A 22,080-nucleotide genomic window follows, 5' to 3' on the forward strand; every position below is an offset into this window, starting at 1 on the left:
ACACAAAATGCGGACATGGAAATCCTACACATACAACCCAAGAACCAAAAACTCAACACGCTAGAACAATATGAAATATACAAACACACTAAAAACACTCCGATCAAATTCTCAACACACAGATCAATTTCAGCACACACACACTATTCGACTCCACTTTTCAACACCTTTCAACAATCAAACGCACCCACATAACAGGCAGAGAAGTTCGAGATGACGCCGAGATCTAGTAGGCTCTGAGGATGGTGTGATGAAACACCGAAACAGCTGTAACCCGCACAGACTTACATAAATAACACGAGTAAGTCCACTAGTTAATCAGTTACTGAATTTAGCAGCCTTGTCTTGAGAAACAGTTAACTAACTATTCATCCAGGATGAGAGAGTAAGGTAAGTCGAACCAAGGAGCGCCAGAAAAAGCTACAGTTCATTTAAAAGGCTTCCTCGTTAAGTAGAGGCAGTTATATTGCGTGCCGGTGGCCTCGGGGCGAACATGTGTCTTCCTGTACTCGAAATCAGCCTGGCGGACGGACTTTTCCTGGTTGCGTCTAGGGGACCGCTTCATTTAGCAGATTGTTTATGGCCCCGTCTACCAACCTGGTAGAAATAAAAATGTCTGAACATTATCTGTCAAGCAATACTAATGACTTCCGCGATACGTGTTCTCGCAATTTCCATTTTGCTAATATTTACGGCTGCGATGTCACTTCCCGGGGTATTACTGCGGGTCAATCACTTATTTGGGGCTCCTTAACGAGTATCACTTGGAAATTATACAAATACCTGCGTCGTAATAAAGAGTTGCTTATGAAGATGAATGCAGTGAACTCCGGTTTGACCTCCGATAGGCAAGCGCAGATTTGCCTACGTACAGAGACCGGATGTAGTGTGTAAGATCATTCAAAAGTCACTTAAAATTTTAAAGTGTTGCAGCACAGACAACTTTCAATTGGAAAAATAGCTTTTCCTGGAAACTTTAGAAATATAACTAAAGATTAGGTCAGTGAAGTGTTTTGTGTGGAGTGTGGCATTGTATGGGGCAGAAACATTGGCATTACGACGAAGTGAAAGGAAACTATTAGAAGCATTTGAAATGCGGATATGGAGAAGAATTGAGAGTGTGAAATGGACAGACAGAACAAGAAATAAAGCTGTGTTACAAAGAGTGGGTGCAGAAAAAATAATGCTGAAACTACTCTGGAAGAGAAAAAGAATTCGCTGGGTAACTGGATAAAAGGAAACTGCCTACTGAAGTATGCACTAGAAGCAATGGTTTTTCATTATTTTTTTTTTAATTATATAAAACTTTAATATATCATTAAGATATTCACAGTTTTGCAAATGGATGAACATAACATATATAGACTCAACTGTAAGTAATGTCATTAAATTCAGGGGGTTGTTCTTTGAGATATTTCTGACAAAAAAGTTTAATACAATTTTTCTTGCTATTTTTTTCTTTTCGAGATAAAATTTGTTTTATATGAAATAATTCATAGCTTGTTTTGGGAAAGCCATTGATTTAATTTCCAATATGCTCAGTCAATTTAACAGAGCAGTGTATTATGATGATCAAAGCTCGGAACTTGGGGACTTGTGTCGTGCGCATGAGTAAGGTTACAGGTACAACGTGCACAAAGCTCACGCTGCAAGTCAGGGATAGTCGTATGTACTAAGAAAGTGGTCACATAGAATGAGAGGAAGACGGACGAGGAAACTTTATATATACTAGTGGCTTGTGCAGCAAATGCTGCTGCAATCTAAGTTCGTTAGACGTTCAAATAAAAATTTTTCAGATTTATTTTCAATGAAGAATACTTGTCTTTTTGATAGTTATTTGCTTCCATAATAATAAAACATACTCCCTCTGAATGGATTTTCTTAGGACAAATACTTTCTGTTGAGCCTATCCAACTTCAGTTTTTGAGTTTCAACGCGAAAACGCAAGTATCAATGTCAGGACGATAGCAGTAGCTATTTCAGGTCATTGTGGATTGTAGGCAAAAGTTAAAAAAATGTCAGGTTTGCTAAGCTTTCGAACAATAGCATTTTCGTATAGCTGCTGCATGTAGAACTTGAAATGTAGAGCGTAAAATCATTTTATCCTACTAAGACATCTTGCTGAAATGATCTGGAGACTACAAAATTTTCTAGGCCTCTTATTTTATCAGTAAGTAATACCTTTTTATATATTTTCCTTAGGAACTGTAATTTTTGCGCTCTCTCGAGCCAATACTGAAGACAGTGACACATCAATATCTACACTACACCGCCATTAAGTATATAAAAAAGACCCAACCCGACTGGGTTAATAAGTATAAAAATATTTGATTTTTAATAACAATATTAATATCTTAAGTTTTGTAGTTATATATAGCAGCCACTCAGTAAATTATAGAAATGAAGAACTAAATTAAAATATTCTCTACATTTACTTACATAACCTCAAAACGTTTCACTTTCATGTCATCAATATAGCATCAATATTATGTACAGTTAATGAAAAATAGATGCATCATGATATTAACTATAATAATATTTAATTTCTAGAGGTAATAATGTCATCAAACCACCTCAAGGTTAGTAGATTTGAATATCCAATACACAGCTGTACTCAGAAAATTATACACTGCAGGATCAGTTTTTAATAACAAATTGAATTGAGCTCTAAATATGTCGGCAATCCTGCAGGTCATGGCCTTCGTGTAATAGCCTATTGTTTATTGTAGTGTGTGTTTTGTTCTGAAATTCAATCAAATCGGCCGTGATCGATAAAATTAGTTCTCAAAACTGACAACAGATGGATTTTGGAAAATAGGAAAATCATGTAGGAAAATTGACATTTCACTTAAAACTATTACTTTTCCGAAAAACTTTGGGTTCCAAGCTTCAAAATGAGGGGTCATTTATTAAAATCCGTTCAGCCGTTTTCCCGTAATTTCCATTACCAGTTCAAATTATATATATAGATATTTATTTATTTTATCTATTCATTCTGGTGTAGTTAAGGCCATGAGGCCTTCTCTTCCACAACACCAGGAATACAAATACAATAATAGAAATAAACAGAAAAAAAACACTATATACAAAATAAAGCTACACAAGAAATAAAGATACAGAAAAAAAACACTATACACAAAGTAAAGCCACAGAAAAATATACACAGGTTGCAGTCACACAAACGAGGAAACTTTGCATATCGAAGATAATGACATTCAGAGAATTACAGATAAACGGTCTGTTTGAGGAATTAGAAAATACGTGTTATTCCAATGGATATTATACAAGTTTGAAAATACATTTTTTCTTTTAATTTTAGGTACAGAATTTCGTGGAGGAATTCGAAGGAGATACATTGTTTTCTTCGAATGGAGAGTTTATATTTTGCAAGTTGTGCCACACAAACTAGAGGCTGGAAACCGGCATTCATTGATAGACATTGCAGTCCCTTAAATTGGTGGAAGATTTGCCCATAGCCATGGATCAAGTAGCAGAGGAACCTACCGTAGAATAAATTGAAAACTATTTTTGAGAAAAATTTAGGATATACTTATCTTTCTCACATACGAGATCAGCTAGCAATTGCTGAAAATCAAACACAAAACAGTGATAGTGAAAACATTCAGTATTTTAGGTTTGCTCCCGTCACTTCATGTGACTTGGAAATAAGTTTTTCTCGTTTCATTTCAGCGAAGAAGTTATGGATCCGAAAACCTTCGAATGTACGTAGTCATACACTGTAATAAAATATACAAAGCAGAACAGTAAATTTGATATATTTCTCATGTTTATTTTTATTATATATGTTATAAAATTACGTGTTTCAACCTACCATAATACTATCAATATGTTGTTCCAGACCTGACAGTACCTCCGTGCTGGAAGCGGGAGTTTGTTGACGTTGAAGTCCGGTCGCTTAGCCACGTGCAAAGACACAAGTCCCCACGTTCCGAGCTTTGATGATAATACATGATTGAAAGAATTTTAGTTTTGTTCTTTAAATATGCAGAAATTTGACCCGAACAAATGTAACTTTTCGTTCTGCAAAGGAATGTTAAAATGTTACATTTGGAATTCTATAATGTGGGTATAATAATTATACACACACATACACATACTATTGGCAACTCTGAATTTTATCTCCTCCATATATTCACAGAAGTAATAACTAAAAAAGCCACACTTACACGAACAAATTAACGATCACTCGATTAGTAGGAGTAGGGTATCTTTGAACGCCAGTGTATCCGTTGTTGTTATAGAGTCTGTATTTCTACGTCCATTGGACTACGTTCACGAGATTTTTTAACAGTGCTGTCAAGGTCAATAAAGAAATTTTCCCTCCAAATATTTAAAAACATCAATGCGGCCGAGCATGACAAGCAACAGCGCCAATGCGGCCGTGATTGGAACTTCTACCGGGACTGTTCAAAATTTAAACTTTCGTCTGTCTAGGAACGTTGGAATTGTGTTTCTATCTTTTGTAGTTTGGAAGAAATAAATATTTGAAATCTGTTCCTTCTTTTTCAATAGCCCTGTATCGCTGCGACCATCGGAGTATGTCTGCGAGATTTTCTGAACGAAACATTAGCTGATGCTGTTATACCGGGTGTTCAGTTCAAAGTGTGTCATGGCTCGCTGTATGTCGTCATGTGGCTAGCCCATGAGCCTAGAGAATTCAATCTTCCTACATCTCCGCAAAGGCGTATTACCTATATGCAAGAGAAGTTGCCTACCAAGTACGGCGTTCATTCTGAAGAGTACTTACCGATACGTACGGTAACGCCTGCAGTGGCAGGAATGTGAACTGTTTGGAAACACGTACTGAGGTGAGTTTTTTTTTTCTTACTGTCGGAATATGGGGAGAGGGTTAAGACGATTACTTACGTATTTGTTGACATTAACTTCGACGGTCAACATGGACACGGAGCATTTGATTTGTATTGTGGAATGTTGCCGTACGCAACCGATGATAACAAATACCCTGGGTACGACTTGCCCGCGCAAAACACAGTTCGAAAGAGGTTATAGTAGCACACAGACCGTACAGACCGCCATCTGTTGCTACGACGTTCAAGTTATACCGTACACGTTCTTAAGTTCAGATTGAACGCCTTGATTAATAGGCAACTTCTCTGACATAAAAGCTGAAACTCGCTTCAAATCGCTGACTCACCAACAGTGACGTCATGACACACTTTGAACTGAACACCCAGTATAGCTCTACGACCATCAGAATAAGTCTGCTAGATTTTCTGAACGAAATATGTATAGTGCTGTTGTAGCTGATGCTGTTATATAGCTCTACCTTTAAGAGCGTGGTTACGAAGGAGAGGATTATGAAGAATAGAAGAATGCTAGGGAACACAACTATCAGAATTGATGACGACTGGAGCTACGAAGTGAGAAGTAGAAGAAGAGTTTTAATCCCTTTCCTTAAAGCAGCACGAAGAAATGAACAATTCGCGAAAGTCATCAAGGACAAAATTAAGATAAACAATTTGGTTTTTAGTGTAGAGGAGTAATGTTACAGGAACTGATCGTAGACTCAGAAGAAAGGGAAAGGAACAGAAAAATTTTGAAGGAAAAAATCAAGAATATCGTATCTAAAGGCGAGGTTAGTAACACAAGTGTGGTGAGTGTACGCGAGTCAAATGCAAACGTGTCAAACTCAGCGAAAATTTCCGGAAAACAGGCAGTGACGTCAACTGAAGAAGAAACAGGAGTGACGCGAACTGGTATTCAGCAAGCTCAGCAGAATAAGACTCAATGCAAGAGAATGGAAATTGTGGACATCAGATGGGAGCAATTCCGAAGCGGGTGAAGGAACTAAAATCTAATTCGAGGCTGACTAGAAGTACAGTAACGCAAGTAGGAGATAGTTCAGGGAGCAGTGATGAAGGAAGAGGGGAAAACAAGTTGAAAAAACAGTATGACTTAAGAAGCCCACTATGTTACCTTTAGAACTAAATTTTCAGGTGAGCTAGAAAAGAGAAGTAAATTTCTGCTCTCATTAGGAACAGCATTCTTTTATTCGTAAAGAGAATCTACGAAACGTTCCTCCCAACTTTTCGTCGGTCATTGGAACCCGATTTTCGACGTGAAAAGTCGACTCTCTGCCCATTCGACTGTTGATCCCAAGCATTGGGATGACATCTTTTGTTGGCAGCGAAGTTAAGACGTATATATATAAAAATACGAGGTCGACTGTGTGATAGCGCATGTCTGCCTTTCTGCGGTGACAGTAATTGGCCGATCTTAAAGTGTGAGTTATGGAATACGTGTTGATACAAGAAAATTAATTGGCAACAATTAACATCTGCGCTCATTGCCAGTCTGCTGTTATTTTGGAATCCCGCCACCCTCTACAGGTCTATTTGTGTACTAGTAGTCATCTGACGGTACCAACACACGTTTATCTCTTAAGATTCGTGGACGCGTTCTAATGTCTTCTGGCGTAAGCGTAACCACAGTTTCTTGCTTTCATAATCACCAGAGCTGTGTTCCTTACAGTCTCTATTTCGTTCATGCACCAACGCACAAGTGTAATAATCTATTGAGTTTTAACCAATCAAAGCCAATTATCAACTATCTTGTCGTACCTGATGCGCATTTCTTTAATTTTTTTTTTTGCACATGATGTTCAGATGTTAATATTCTGATTCTTTCCATAACAATAGATTGGGCCGTGATATTGAATTTTTGGCCGTGCTACCAAATATAAGTAGTATTAAATATCTCAATTTACAATAATGTATTTAAGTATGTTACAAATTATTTTATGCTCGACCATGCCGAATTGTAGTAATTATACACCTGGTAGCAGTCCTTTAATGCATGTCATTAAAGTACACCTACTCATTAAAGTACAGGTGTTCAGCCAATGACAAGTCAGCTTTGTACCGTTATAAAACCGCAAGTATAGATTATTCTCGGATATGCAATCGAAAGAGAATTAGCGAAAAGTCACGGAGGCTGGAAATCCAATACTGTCGCAGAAGGTTATGTTCTGTTACTATAATAATTAGCGTTAATTGTAAATAATATTGAAATAAATTCAATTTGTCATCTCGTTTTTCAATGTCTAATTTAATTTCAATGTTATATCAAAGTTAATATTTAGTTTATTCTGTAGGTTCTTATAGGCTATCAAGGTCAATGTGGACATCTATTCCTCGGAAAAAATCAATACTTTCGCGTCTGCGCACATCTCACAATTTACGAGGTATTGCTCAAGGTCAGTTAGATACAAATAAAATGAATAATTTCAAATTAGAAATATGGTCGAGCATAAAAAGTCGTATGAAACTCGCCTATAATGGTAATTAAGAAGCTCGTATGAAAATTATGAAACTCGCTTGCGCTCGTTTCATAAACATCCGTACTCGCTTCTTAATTACTATCATTATATATTTTTTATTTGGTTATTTAACGACGCTGTATCAACTACTAGGTTATTTAGCGTCGATGAGATGATATTTGGCGAGATGAGGCCGAGAATTCGCCTTAGATTACCTTGCATTCACATTACGGTTGGGGAAAACCTCGGAAAAAACCCAACCAGGTAATCAGCCCAAGCGGGGATCGAACCCACGCCCGAACGCAACTTCAGACCGGCAGGCAAGCGCCTTAACCGACTGAGCCACGCCGGTGGCTTTATCATTATAGACTCGTTGCATAATGTACTATATTAATATACTCGCGAAAGAATCTTATTCAAATATTACAAGAGTTGTCATCTTGTCGATAATTCACCAAATGAAAGTGCCTTGTTCAAAATAAAATGTTATAACTAGGCTTGTAATATTGGTAAGGTAAGTTACGGTGGTTTCAAGTTGACTATTCGTTCACCAGTCACTATCGTACCATGCGTAAACAGTGTACCCGCTGAATAATAATGTCGAAGGTTAAAATTCTCGGGCGCATATTTTTGCAGCGGAATTTGGTGAGGGTTTGAAGTGATTGATGGGAACATTACCGGTACTGTTGTCACGCCAGGAGAAGGCGGCTGAAGTACTTAGACGGGGCGGAGGGGAAACAGTCGCGCATGCGCACCGCGCTGTTCACTGCAATATTCCTGTTTCACAAACATCTACTGCACGTGTCTATGAGTCTTTGCGACTTTGTGAAAATAATAGTGGGGTTTTTACTGTAGTGTTTTATTAGTTTCAACAAGACAATTGTTTTCAGTATACCACAAATCTTGTATTGCTTTAGTTATCCTTTGCTTTTCGTGTTAATATTGTTGATAATAATACGGTTAATAGAATTTATGTTATTGTATACTGTTATTTAGGTTTATAGCAGTTTTTTGTTTATTGTAAATATGTCGACAAAGAGGAAATAAGGATTGACAATCTATAGAGAAGAAAGGAATATTATTAGAAGTGCAAAATAATTCTGTGATGAAGAAAAAGAACAACAGTACCTTTGCATTCCTCTTACGAAACCTACAGCAAAGGTAGAAAAGTACTCTAATCTATCCACAAGAACAATACAGCGTATAAGGAATGAAATGAAAGACTGCACAGAATAAAGTGCGTTGTCAACACCTGAGAGAGAAAAAAAATGTAAACGTCCAGACTACCGAAACGCAAATATAGATGACTTCGACGGGAGACTGACAAAAAAGATATAATTGAGAATTTTTATTTGAAAAAGAAAGAGGGCCACAGGCGTAGCTCAGGAGGTAGCGCGTTTGCCTGCTGATCTGCAGTTGTGCTCGGGAGTGAGTTCGATTCCCGTTTGCGCTGACTACCTGGTTGGGTTTTTCCGAGGTTTTCCCAAGCGGAAGGCGAATGTCAGGTAATCTATGGCGAATCCTTGGTTTCATTTCTCCAAATACCATCTCGCCATCATCAATTCAATCGACACTGAAGAAGCTAATTCATAGTTATTACAGTGTCGTTAAATAACCAACTAAAAAAAAAGTAGTAACAAGCTTTTACCCCTGCTACAAGAGAGAATTGATTTGAAATGAAAGACAACATTAAGACGAATACTGAAGAAAAAGGATTTCAGGTGGAAGAAGTGTGCAGCAAAAAAAATTGAGGAAAACACTGTAAATTGGAATACGTGAAGATATCTACAGCAAATAAGAAAGCTTAGGAAAGTGGAAAAACCGATTTTGTATCTGGACGAAATGCGGATAGATAGGCCTACCAATTTAACGTTTCTCAAGTTCTGGCACGATAAAAATGTTACGGGAGTTTTGACTACCGTAAATGTGTCCAGAACACTCATTGTTGTCCATCAGGATGGGGGCGGTGGGGCTAATGGCTTTGTTAAGAGATTCGAATTAATATACACGGCTGGAAAATAAACAGACGATTATCATGGACAGATCATACTCCAGAAATTTTGAAAAATGTGATAATGATAGTCATAGCGACAGCATCGAAGATGCGGAATCTTTTATGTCTGACTCCGTTCCCGTGTAGCCAAGTAAGTGGACGAAGTTTTCAGGTCAGAGTGTAGCGTGAAGTTCCCCCGTCCCGCCTATCTACTCCCCGCGCCAACTCGTAGCGCGAAGACAGTAAATGTAAATTATGTAATACAAACATACGAGGTGACAAGCGATATTACATATAGAGACATTGTAGCACAAGAAAAGAAAGAAGGAAACTCAAACCCACGAATAATTCTATGATAATTCTTCTGCACATAACGAAAAGTACGTAAAAATATATCTTTGTAATGCTATGTAGAGTATATTTACTTTTAGAGCCGTCCAGATTTGTTTATACCACCTTGTTATTTCCGTAATCGATCGAAGAACCAAGTCAATGTCCTCGTACTAGAGTATGTCTTCGGCGTATGCTGCAGTAAACTTGTGTAATAGGTCCCCAAAAATTACAAGTCTAGTTATAACCTTACTGTATGGTTGTGAAACTTGGACTCTCACTCTGAGAGAGGAACATAGGTTAAGGGTGTTTGAGAATAAGGTGCTTAGGAAAATATTTGGGGCTAAGCGGGATGAAGTTACAGGAGAATGGAGAAAGTTACACAACGAAGAACTGCACGCATTGTATTCTTCACCTGACATAATTAGGAACATTAAATCCAGACGTTTGAGATGGGCAGGGCATGTAGCACGTATGGGCGAATCCAGAAATGCATACAGAGTGTTAGTTGGGAGACCGGAGGGAAAAAGACCTTTAGGGAGGCCGAGACGTAGATGGGAGGATAATATTAAAATGGATTTGAGGGAGGTGGGATATGATGATAGAGACTGGATTAATCTTGCTCAGGATAGGGACCGATGGCGGGCTTATGTGAGGGCGGCAATAAACCTTCGGGTTCCTTAAAAGCCATTTGTAAGTAAGTACGTTATAACCTTAAATATGTGTTTAATTTTGCTGTTCCAATAAAAACAATTTCTATAGCTATTGTCAAATGAGTGTATCTGTGTGTATCCAATGCCTAGCAAAAACAGACACGCCTTGCTTAACTAGTGGTGAATTGATTCAGACAAGATTTATTAAGTCATTTTATTATATGATTCTACTGGGTGTTCATTTCAAAGTGTGTCATGACGTCACTGTTGTTCAGTGAGCAATTTGAAGCGAGTTTCAGCTTATGTGTCAGAGAAGTTGCCTATTATTCAAGGCGTTCAATCTGAACTTGAGAACGTGTACGGTATAACTTGAACGTCGTAGCAACAGATGGCGGTCTGTACGGTCTGTGTGCTACCATAAACTCTTTCCAACTGTGTTTTGCGCCGGCAAGTCGTACGCAGGGTATTTGTTATCATCGGTTGCGTACCGCAACATTCCACAACACAAATCAAATGCTCCGTGTCCATGTTGATCGTCGAAGTTAATGTCAACAAATACGTATGTAATCGTCTTAACCCTCTCCCCATAACCCGACAGTAAAAGAAGAACTCACTTCAGTACGTGTTTCCAAACAGTTCACATTGTGGGTCTCTGGCGTTTCGTCAGCCCACGCGAGTTACGTGGATATAAAGGGAAAAGTTGAGACGGTGTCGGGTGGAGTTCCCGGGTAGCTCAGTGGCAGAGCGCTGGTACGTTCAACCAGAGGTCCCGGGATCGATACCCGGCCCCGGAACAATTTTTCCCTTGAAATTATTCAAATCAGCTTTACAGGGAGCTTCACCTGAAAGACTAGATTTGCATAATATATACGTTACTGTGTACGTTAACAGAAAACCACAATTCCAAGTCACACAAAGATTGTGTGCACTCGTTGTGGGTCTCTGGCGTTTCGTCAGCCCACGCGAGTTGTGTGGATATAAAGGGAAAAGTTGAGACGGTGTCGGGTGGAGTTCCCGGGTAGCTCAGGGGTAGAGCGCTGGCACGTTCAACCAGAGGTCCCGGGATCGATACCCGGCCTCGGAACAATTTTTCCCTTGAAATTATTCAAATCAGCTTTACAGGGAGCTTCACCTGAAAGACTAGATTTGCACAATACAAGATTATGGTTTCCAAATACGAACTATATTCTCCTGCGTCGTGTGAGTGTTTCGACTGGGAGCCAATCACGGGTATGACAGCCACATTAGGATTTTTCTTACAGCGAAAACAGTATAGTGACGTTGCTGACTTACCCGGCTTCTGCCGCCGCCGCTTCTAATCCCTGCTCCGCCGAGGCCGGCCCACCTTGCCCTTCCGCACGGTGCCCGTGGTGGCGGCGGCGCTGCCCGCGACGCCCGAGCCCTTGAGCAGCTTGTGCCAGTCCTGCTCGCACACCAGACTGCCCGCCAGCAGGCAGTAGCGGTCCCCGGGCACGAGCTGCGCCCCGCACTTGGAGCACGCGAAACACTTTAGATGGAACACGTGGTGGCCGGGGGGCTGCTGGGTCTGCTGTTGCTGCTGGGGCCCGCCTGCGGGGGCGCCCGCCGGGCCGGGTCCGCTGCCGGCCCTCATCACGAACTCGCTGGCGGGGATCGTCTGGCCGCACGCCGAGCACGCGCCCGAGTTCCCGAACAACCTGCAACAGCGGAGACAATGCTCAAATTTGAATGTTCTTCCTAATCTATTTACAATTTTCATTTTCTTATGAGTCTCCTAGAACCAAATTGCACTTTATCCAAAAATCCCATTTGCCAGAAAAGACAAAAAACTAGTAGAGCCCGGACTAGAAGTTATGGCACAGGCACGGGGACGGTTAAGTGATATATGATCCGCTTTGCAATACAGTTCTCAAACCAGGAGATAAACCGTGAAAGGAATGTGCTTACTATTGCGTCATCTATTGGAGCGAAGTAGATAGATAATATTAGTTATAAAAATCATGCGCTCTCCTCCATATGTTATTTCCTGTATGGAGAGATTAAAAGACATAGGGACGTATTCATAGACATTTTTAGCGCGGGCTTTCGGTGGATTATCAGCGTTTTTCGTATTCATAAACCAGTGTTAGCGATAGGATATGATTTGAATTCTGTACTAGTAACCAGTGGATAGCCGTGGCTAGCTTAGTACGCTCGTAGCGTGTGTTGCGAAATGTCTATCAATACCATCCCAGGAGATTAACAGTGATCTAATTTTGTAACTAGGGTAGTATAAAAATGTGTATATCAGTGTTATGGTTTGTGCTTTGAGAGATAGCCAATTGAGATACGAGTACCCACGTGTGTGACCTTATGACATCAACATTCATTCACAGCATCACCCCGCTTCGTTTCATTCCCTGGAGACTTTCTCGTGGTTGGAGTACAGTATGTCCTTTCTACGAAAATGTCCAACGTTTAGAAATGTCCATATAGAAAATTCGTCTATGCCATAAAAATGTCCTTACCTGAAAAGGTCCACTGTCAGGAAGTCCTTTTCTTAAAAATGTCCTACGTTTTAAAATGTCTAGAATTAAATTCGTCCATTTTCCTAAAATGTTCGACAAGGAAAACTGCAAGGAATGTGCCGAGAAATTTATTGTCATTTCAATTATGTTATGTAATACAAAAGATACCAGGTGGAAAAATTCAAATACCTGGGAGCAACAGTAACAAATAATTATAATTATACTCGGGAGGAAATTAAACGCAGAATAAATATGGGAAATGCCTGTTATTATTCGGTTGAGAAACTTTTATCATCTAGTCTGCTGTCAAAAAATCTGAAAGTTAGAATTTATAAAACAGTTATATTATCGGTTGTTCTTTATGGTTGTGAAACTTGGACTCTCACTTTGAGAGAGGAACATAGGTTAAGGGTGTTTGAGAATAAGGTGCTTAGCAAAATATTTGGGGCTAAAAGGGATGAAGTTACAGAATAATGGAGAAAGTTAAACAATACAGAACTGCACGCATTGTAGGGGAGAGTCGGGTAGTATCGGACATCGGGTAATATCGGATAGTGTGTTTCTTTCATCTACAACCATATGGTAGTACCTGAATGACATGGTTACGTTTCTTTATGCGACATCACAGAAACGTAACCATGTCAATCAGGTACTATCATCGTGTGGTGGATGAAAGAAACTCACTGTCCGATATTACCCGATGTCCGATACTACCCGACTCTCCCCTATTCTTTACCTGACATAATTAGGAACATTAAATCCAGATGTATGAGATGGGCAGGGCATGTAGCACGTATGGGCGAATCCAGAAATGTATATAGAGTGTTAGTTGGGAGGCCGGAGGGAAAAGACCTTTAGGGAGGCCGAGACGTAGATGGGAAGATAATATTAAAATGGATTTGAGGGAGGTGGGATATGATGATAGAGAATGGATTAATCTTGCTCAGGATAGGGACCAATGACGGGCTTATGTGAGGGCGGCAATGAACCTCCGGGTTCCTTAAAAGCCAGTAAGTAAGTAAGAATTAAATTCGTCCATTTCCCTAAAATGTTCGACAAGGAAAACTGCAAGGAATGTGCCGAGAAATTTATTGTCATTTCAATAATTATGTTATGTAATACAAAAGATACATCTATTGTTCATCTTGAGGGTCAGTATATAATTTCAAATGGTATGACATCGCTCTAAAATATCGAACAATTTCATTCCTATCTTTGTAATCTTGGTAATTACCGACCATGTTGAAAATTGTCATTTGATTATTGATATAGGCTACGTTTATTTACTGGCCGCTTAATATTTGTATGCCCACCAAGGACCTGAGTTACTAAATGTTCTGTTTTCCGATTCTGTTGTTGCAAATGGATAATGAATCGTCAAATGTTCACGTGATGTGCCATCACAAGTCGTTGGAAATGAGAGTGGAATCCTTCAACCACATTATTCGTATGCTGTCTGCCATTAATTACTTCAGGGTTCTCAATATCCAAATATTGTGCCCCCAGGTCCCTGTTGACTACATTTCTCCGTATTGATTGATTGAAGTGGAAAAGACACCCACTCACTACTGATGTATTATTTTATTTCTACTTCTATTCTTATAAATATATTCTGAAGTCTGCTGTATTATGCTGTATTATATGTTCTTCATTATTATTATATAAATACATTAAATAAAAAATACGTTAATGGTGGTCCGTTACATTTCTGTTTTACAGAAACCTACCCTTAACTACATTTTACTATCAATAACTATTACTATACAGGATGTATCTAAATTGGTGTCAAATATTTCGGGGACGTGTTCCTAACATCAAAACAATTAAAAAAGTTAATAAGAACATGGGTCTGAAAACCATTCGTTAGGCAGTTATTAAATGATTTGTCCCTTCATTGACCGCTGATTGTTTGATGGTTTTTTGTTTGTTTGTATTTTGTAGAGCAAAGAAATCAGAAGAAAATGTATTCTGTGAGTGAACAGAACGAAATGATTTGCATCATTTAATTGATGATGTGCTGCTGGACGTCATCCAACGAATGTGTTTTAACACGATGCTGCTCCAGCTCATTTCAGTCTGATAGTTCGTAATTTTTTTAATGATCGATTTCCCCAAAGATGTATTGGTCGAAGGGGATTCATTGCATGGCCTGCTCGATCGCCTGATTTGAATTCAATGGATTTTTTCATCTGGGGACATTTAAAGTCCCTGGTTTATGCGACTCCTGTACTTATGGTTGATATTCTTACAGCGTATCCAAACTGGGTTTCACGAAATACGAAACAATTCAGGAATTTTCAACAGAGTACACCAGAGCATGTAACGCAGGTTTAGGGGACACATCGAAGCAGAAGGAAGCCGCTTCGAGCAATTTTTGTAACATTAAATTTTGTCTTGTAACTCTGAAATAAATTATTTTGAGACCAATGTTCATATGAACTTTTTGTAATGTTTTGGTGTTAGGAACACGTCCCCGAAATATTTGACACCAATTTAGATACACTCTGTATATTCCATACTACATACAATCATTCTAGTTATTTCTTAACAAAAACTTTTTCCATTAATTAATATTTCTTATATACATATGTGTATACCTTAGTCTTTCCTTCCCATTTTTTCTTCACTATATGTATACAAAAATTTTCCGAGTTCCCTCAATTTTCTTCCGTCTACTGTTCTATACAATTTCCTATATGCTATGTCTACATTTAGTTTCAGTAATGCCTCCTGAATAAAAATGTTTCTTGTTCTTTCCATATTCTGGGCAAGATAGAAGAATGTGTAACGTGTCTTCTTTTTGATTACATAAAGGACATTTACTTTTTCCTACGTCTCCGCTTCTATTTTCTAACCTCCAAATTCTCAATCCCCATCACGCTAGCCCCATCCTTTCTTCCCTGTTGTTAACTTTTGTATATTCTTCCTGTCCCGATATGATTTTCTTTTCTTTGTAATTTATTAACGATTTGAAACCATTTAACTTGCTAAACATTTCCTGTGTCACTACCTCGTTATTCTTCTCTATTATAATTTTGCCTATCAAATTTATATTAATTTCACCAATTTCTTGCCATAACCAATTAAGTCCTAAACTGCTTTCATTTTTTTTTACCCAATTAGACTTACGGTAGTTTTCATCGTTTGTAGGAATCCTAGACATCTTTTCAAGATATCATTTTCTTCTTTCTCTACAATATAACCCAAAACTTTACATGACATTATAGTCTACGAAGAACTAACCTTATCTCCCGTACGCCCTGAGACAGAATACGATCCCTAGTTATGACTGGAACTAGATAGTAAGAGACAAATGGAATGCAACATTTGACGAAAAGAAATTCAATTTTTAAGGACAGATTTGCCAATGTCAACGGCAGAGGTGGTCAGCGTATTCCGAATCTCACCGGACCAGTGGACAACAATGACGTCACGCTGCAGCGAAATAGGAACAAAACTGCTGGAAGGATCGATGGCTGTCATGGCGGCTGTACAAGTTGTTGTCTGTGCTACGCTAGCAAGATTTTGCGAAATTTCCGTACTGTCATCTCGCTCAAAGAAAAGAGAGCATAAACGATTTATTTCTTGAACCGGTAGTGATAACTGGTCCGTTGACATGTTCGCTCATAAGTCATTAACATATTGTTTTTACGTTTTTCTCATTACAAACAATACAGCAGAACACACCGCCATGACACAACAGTGCACGATGTCATTCGTCTGCTAATTCCCGCCCTATACAAGAACCAATCAGATTCACTGATGGCGGCTGATGGAGACTGCCACCACCTCTGCAAGCTGATGGCACCGGTGCGACACCGGTGAGATTCGGAATACGCTCAAAGCCAGAATGATTACATCACCACCACCACCATTGTTGTTGTTATTATTATTATTATTATTATTATTATTATTATTATTAGTATTAGTATTATTATAAGGTGAATACAGCGAATGTAACAAGAGCTGCATGATGATGTGGGATTGGAGGCAGGCCTGTCCGATCTCGAGGGCTGTTATGAAACGAGATGCTTATCTAGACAAGCTGAAAATCTGTTGCTTTGTCCAGTACGCAAAAAGATTACACAACCTGATTACAACAGCGAAATAAGAATTAGGAGCCAGTCCACTGAAGCTCCGGCACAGCGGGACTCCTGTTTAACATACCGTAATGAGAAACGCATATGCCACACCAGGGGTGCAACAGCAATCCGCAGTACGAAGGAAGAAGGCTTCCTTCATTCCTCCTATTCGATTTCTGTCGCTGCTATTCTTCCAACTTCTCTCTGCACTATCTTCTTGATTAAATTCTCTTGCTTCTCCTTATAGTGAGGTTCACATAAAATTATTTCTTAACACGCTAATATGACCGTCTTCTCAGTGTTGCCAACCGTTACCATATCACCAAAGCAACTAAAAAACAATCCTATGTACAAAACCAATAATACATACTAATTATTATTTATTTATTTACTTTTTTTATTAATTTATTTACTTATTTAACTATTTTTGAGCGATCGGTTTGGAAGTAAATCCCGAAAAGACAAAGTATATGATTATGTCTCGTGACCAGAATATTGTACGAAATGGAAATATAAAAATTGGAGATTTATCCTTCGAAGAGGTGGAAAAATTCAAATATCTTGGAGCAACAGTAACAAATATAAATGACACTCGGGAGGAAATTAAATGCATAATAAATATGGGAAATGCGTGTTATTATTCGGTTGAGAAGCTCTTATCATCCAGTCTGCTGTCCAAAAATCTGAAAGTTAGAATTTATGAAACAGTTATATTACCGGTTGTTCTGTATGGTTGTGAAACTTGGACTGTAGCTTTGAAACAGGAACTTAGATCAAGGTTGTTCAAGAATAAGGTGCTTAGAAAAAATATTTGGGGCTAAGAGGGATGAAGTTACAGGAGAATGGCGAAAGTTACACAATGCAGAATTGCATTGTATTCTTCACCTGATATAATTAGGAACATTAAATCCAGACTTTTTAGATTGACGGGGCATGTAGCACGTATAGGCGAATCCAGAAAAGTATATAGAGTGTTAGTTGGGAGGCCGGTAAGAAAAAGACCTTTGGGGAAGCAGAGACGTAGATCGGAGGATAGTATTGAAATGGATTTGAGGGAGGTGGGATATGATGGTAGGGACTGGATTAATCTTGCTCAGGACAGGGACCAATGGTGGGCTTATGTGAGGGCGAAGTACATGAAATTCATTGACTTGACTAACAGTTTTATGAGTCATGAGACCTAACCTAAAAATATATTTTGTTCGACCACATTACAATGATTAGTACGAGCTGCGAAAACCGATTACCACTTTCAAATGTACGCTGTTTATTTAATAATTATCACTGTATTATTTATTAATATTATTATTTATTTATTATGTTCAATTTTCGAATAACACTTCTAGCGATTACTTTTCCACGAACGTTGGCAGCTACGTAAGAGGCAAACGTTGCTGACAACATAATAGAAAGTAACTGACACTTGTATTTGTCACTACCGAAATTCGAAAGAGAGTTGGCAAAAGAAAATTCAACTTGACAAAAAGAAAATCACTATAATCCACTAGCATAATTACGTATTAATATGGGAAAAGTGATTAGGTTTCATCCCTAGAGCAGCTATAAAGTAAATAGGACCCGGAACATATCTGGTTTCTCTAGTTCTTATTACCCATCTCCTTACTTCGAAAACTTTCTTTTCTAGTCGTCAACATTATCGTTCTCCGTCTCTCCTTCTCCATTCTTCTCTTCCTTTAATCTCCTTCTCTTATTCTCTTTTCCTATGATTCTTCCCTCTTATTTCCTCCTAACTTCTGCTATTCTTTCTCCTCTTTCTTCCATTTTTTCTCCCTCTCTCTCTTCTTTATTTTTAGCTTTCTTTAACCATTGTTTTGTTTTGATGTAGAATAACTTCAGTCTTTCCCAGCACAGAATATGGGAACCCACTTCAGGATCCGTTGTGAGAGACAAACTGGCAGAATTTCACATTCTTGTTTCTTCTCATCTCCTCGTTTCTTCGCTCTCTCTCTCTCTCTGTGTTGCAGTAAGATGTACAGTTGTGTCAATTTTAACCAAGTGCAGAAAAATAAATCCTGCTGTGCAACCAAAAGTATAGAAAATTATTATTATTCTTATTATTATTATTATTATTATTATTATTATTATTATTATTGTACATCCTTCTACTCATCATCTTTCAGCATATCTATTCCACGCCTCTGGAACTCTCTCCCTGACAATGTCAGAGACTGTCGGACAATATCTAAATTCAAATTTAAATTAAAAAATTACATTCTAGTTCATGGTATTGCTTCTTGTACACCTGTCAGGTTGCGCAACTTCGGCTTAACTCATGACATATAGTAAATATTTTCACTATGCTGTTGTAAAATTGACAATTAATATGTAATGTATTTATTATTATTATTATTATTATTACTATTATTATTATTATTATTATTATTATTATTATTATTATTATTATTATTATTATTATTATTATTATTATACATCTTTCTACTCATCATCTTCCAGCATATCTATTCCACGCCTCTGGAACTCTCTCCCTGACCATGTCAGAGACTGTCGGACAATATCAAAATTCAAATTTAAATTAAAAAATCACATTCTAGTTCATGGTATTCCTTGTTGTACACCTGTCAGGTTGCGCAACTTCGGCTTAACTCATGACATATAGTAAATATTTTAACTATGCTGTTGTAAGATTGACAATTATATTATGTAATGTATTTATTATTATTATTATTATTATTATTATTATTATTATTATTATTATTATTATTATATCAAAAGTTAAGGGACTTCTTCTAGTGAACACGTTTCTTCACATTTTTAAATCACATCACTAGGAACTAACGGGGCCTCTTTCAGATCTCCCCTTAGTACGATGGCAGTGCCACATTTTGAAAACTTTCTGGCGTCTGAATGGACAGCCCTGAGCCATCTGATTCTTCACACAAGACGTGCACGTCAAGGCGTCCACAGAAGCAGCATGTAATGCCACAGATAACTTGCCCTGACCCCCACTTCCTTTCGCCAAACACAAATTCCTGTAGCTACATCTCTAACCTCATATTTCTTTTTCCCATACATCTATGGCTCAAAATACGACCTGTCAGTATTCTGTTGTACATTCCTCATCCAGAAAGATGACAAGCCAAAAATTTGAGTTTTTCGATTTGGTCGTCTCAAGTCCACTGTAAGTTCCATTCCATTGTTTAGAAAAGAAAGACAGGAATGCCGGTTCTACTAGAAAATGTGCAAGATATCACTTCCCAGAGTATTCGTTCATTGGAGACCTTAGAAAATTTCTTTTCACTTCATAAAATTGTACATTTTCACTTGTTTGAATTTTGTAAGGAATAATAATAATAATAATAATAATAATAATAATAATAATAATAATAACAAACGCGGTCCACCGCTGTGGAGTAACGGTTAGCTTGTCTAACCGGGAAACAAGCAGGCCCGGGTACAAATTCTGGTTGGGACAAGTTACCTGGTTGAGTTTTTTCCGGGGTTTTCCCTCAACCCATTAAGAGTAAATCATATATGTAACAGATAGCTCATCCCTATGTTAAAATTGGCAGCACTTTGAAAAGAACAACCGCCAGGATCGCCACCCGTCCGCCGTAAACGAACACGAGATGGCAGTACAATCGCTAATGCAATTCAAGTGGGAATTATGACGTGACTCCTTATGTAACAACTAGATGGCAGCGTAGTAAACCTGACAAAAGTTGTTAACGTCAAAGCTTATAAGGCCGAGCTATCTGAGTATATATGATCTAGGATGCTATGTAACTTTCGGCGCTGGACCCCTGACTCATTTCGCTGGCATTATTATCTTCATCTCATTTAGACGCTAGATAACTACCGTAGTTGATAAAGCGTCGTGAAATAACTAATTAAAAAATAGGAACCAACGACGAAAGACTATACCCACTCTAGTATTAAGAATACAGAACGTTTTCACGGTCGGCAAAACTGACAAAAGAATTACAATATCTAGAATAGAAATTTGATCGTGATTTGAGAGCGAAGAAATGCGGTACACACATTTCTACTTTTTTTTTTAATTTCTACAGACGTGGACAAATCATTAGCAAAATGGAGATTTTTATTATATATTTTTACAAAATATGATTCTTCAATTTAGACTACAGTTGACATCTTTGCGTATTTCCAAATTATTAGAAAAAATGAAGATTTGTATTGTATATTTTTACAAAATTTGACTCTTCAATTTAGACTACAATTGATATTTTTGCATATTTACAAATTATTAGCAAAAGTGAAGATTTTTTTCTATATTTTTACAAAATTCGATTCTTCAATTTGGACTACAGGTGACATTTTGGATATGTCCAAATTATTAGCAAAACTGAATATTTATATTATATATATTTTTACAACATTTGACTCTTCACTTTAAACTGGAGTTGAAATTTTTGCATATTTACAAATTATTAGCAAAATTGAAGATTTTATTATATATCTTTTACAAAATTTGACTCTTCAATTTAGAATAGCCTACATTTTTGCATATTTATATCTACTGTAATTATAGAAATATGCAAAATTTTCAACTGTAGTCTAAATTGAAAAGTCAAATTTTGTAAATGGAATTATCATAAAAATCGTCAATTTTGTTAATAATTTGTCCACGTCTGTATATTCGGCCAGAGGCCATTTTCCGAAAGATTTCTGTTTTTTTAGTTTTCATTTTTTCTGATTTCTGTTTACTAAACTAACACAAAAACACAACACCCATGCCCGAGGCAAGACTCGAACCCACAACCCTTCGGACCAAGCCGTAGAGTCATTGCGTGCCTCTACGGCTTGCGCCACCCGGGTCGGCTATCCTTTCAAGGCTTATCTTCAACTACTACAATTATTTTATTTTATTTCCTAATAATACCTGGGAAAAAGTGTTTCTTATTGTATGATTTACACAGCCTGCGAGGAAGGCAACTTGAATTGCATTCACGTGTCTTGAAATTGCCGTCGGATAATCTGAACAGCACGTTATTTAAAGGCACGTAAACAGAGCGTCATAAAAACGGCACGTAGCGTATTTTACAACACAATAGAAATTAATATGCAAATTTTCTGGATCTAACTTCTCTACCTCACACACGCACACACGCATTCGCGGATTTGTTGTGTGCCGCACTGGGTCAAATCGATCGTAGATTTGAATACCTTAACAGTAATGTAATTATTTTATTAACGTGTTATTAAGGGCACTGGGAAGTGATTACTGGATAATTCC

The 22,080-nt window shown here is 37.9% G+C and overlaps 1 protein-coding gene across 3 annotated transcripts in view; it reads right to left on the reverse strand.

The window, feature by feature from the left end:
* Positions 1 to 22,080, reverse strand: part of LOC138711163 (uncharacterized) — a 1,508,851-nt gene that overhangs the window by 235,037 nt on the left and 1,251,734 nt on the right. For all 3 annotated transcript variants that reach the window (XM_069842515.1, XM_069842516.1, XM_069842517.1), the window contains one exon: positions 11,570 to 11,952. In XM_069842515.1, the coding sequence (XP_069698616.1) occupies positions 11,592 to 11,952 (361 nt within the window). In that variant the 3' untranslated portion in view covers positions 11,570 to 11,591. The remainder of the gene's footprint in view (positions 1 to 11,569; positions 11,953 to 22,080) is intronic.

This window comes from Periplaneta americana, chromosome 12, assembly GCF_040183065.1.
Source record: "Periplaneta americana isolate PAMFEO1 chromosome 12, P.americana_PAMFEO1_priV1, whole genome shotgun sequence".
Classification (NCBI taxonomy): Eukaryota; Metazoa; Arthropoda; class Insecta; order Blattodea; family Blattidae; genus Periplaneta; species Periplaneta americana.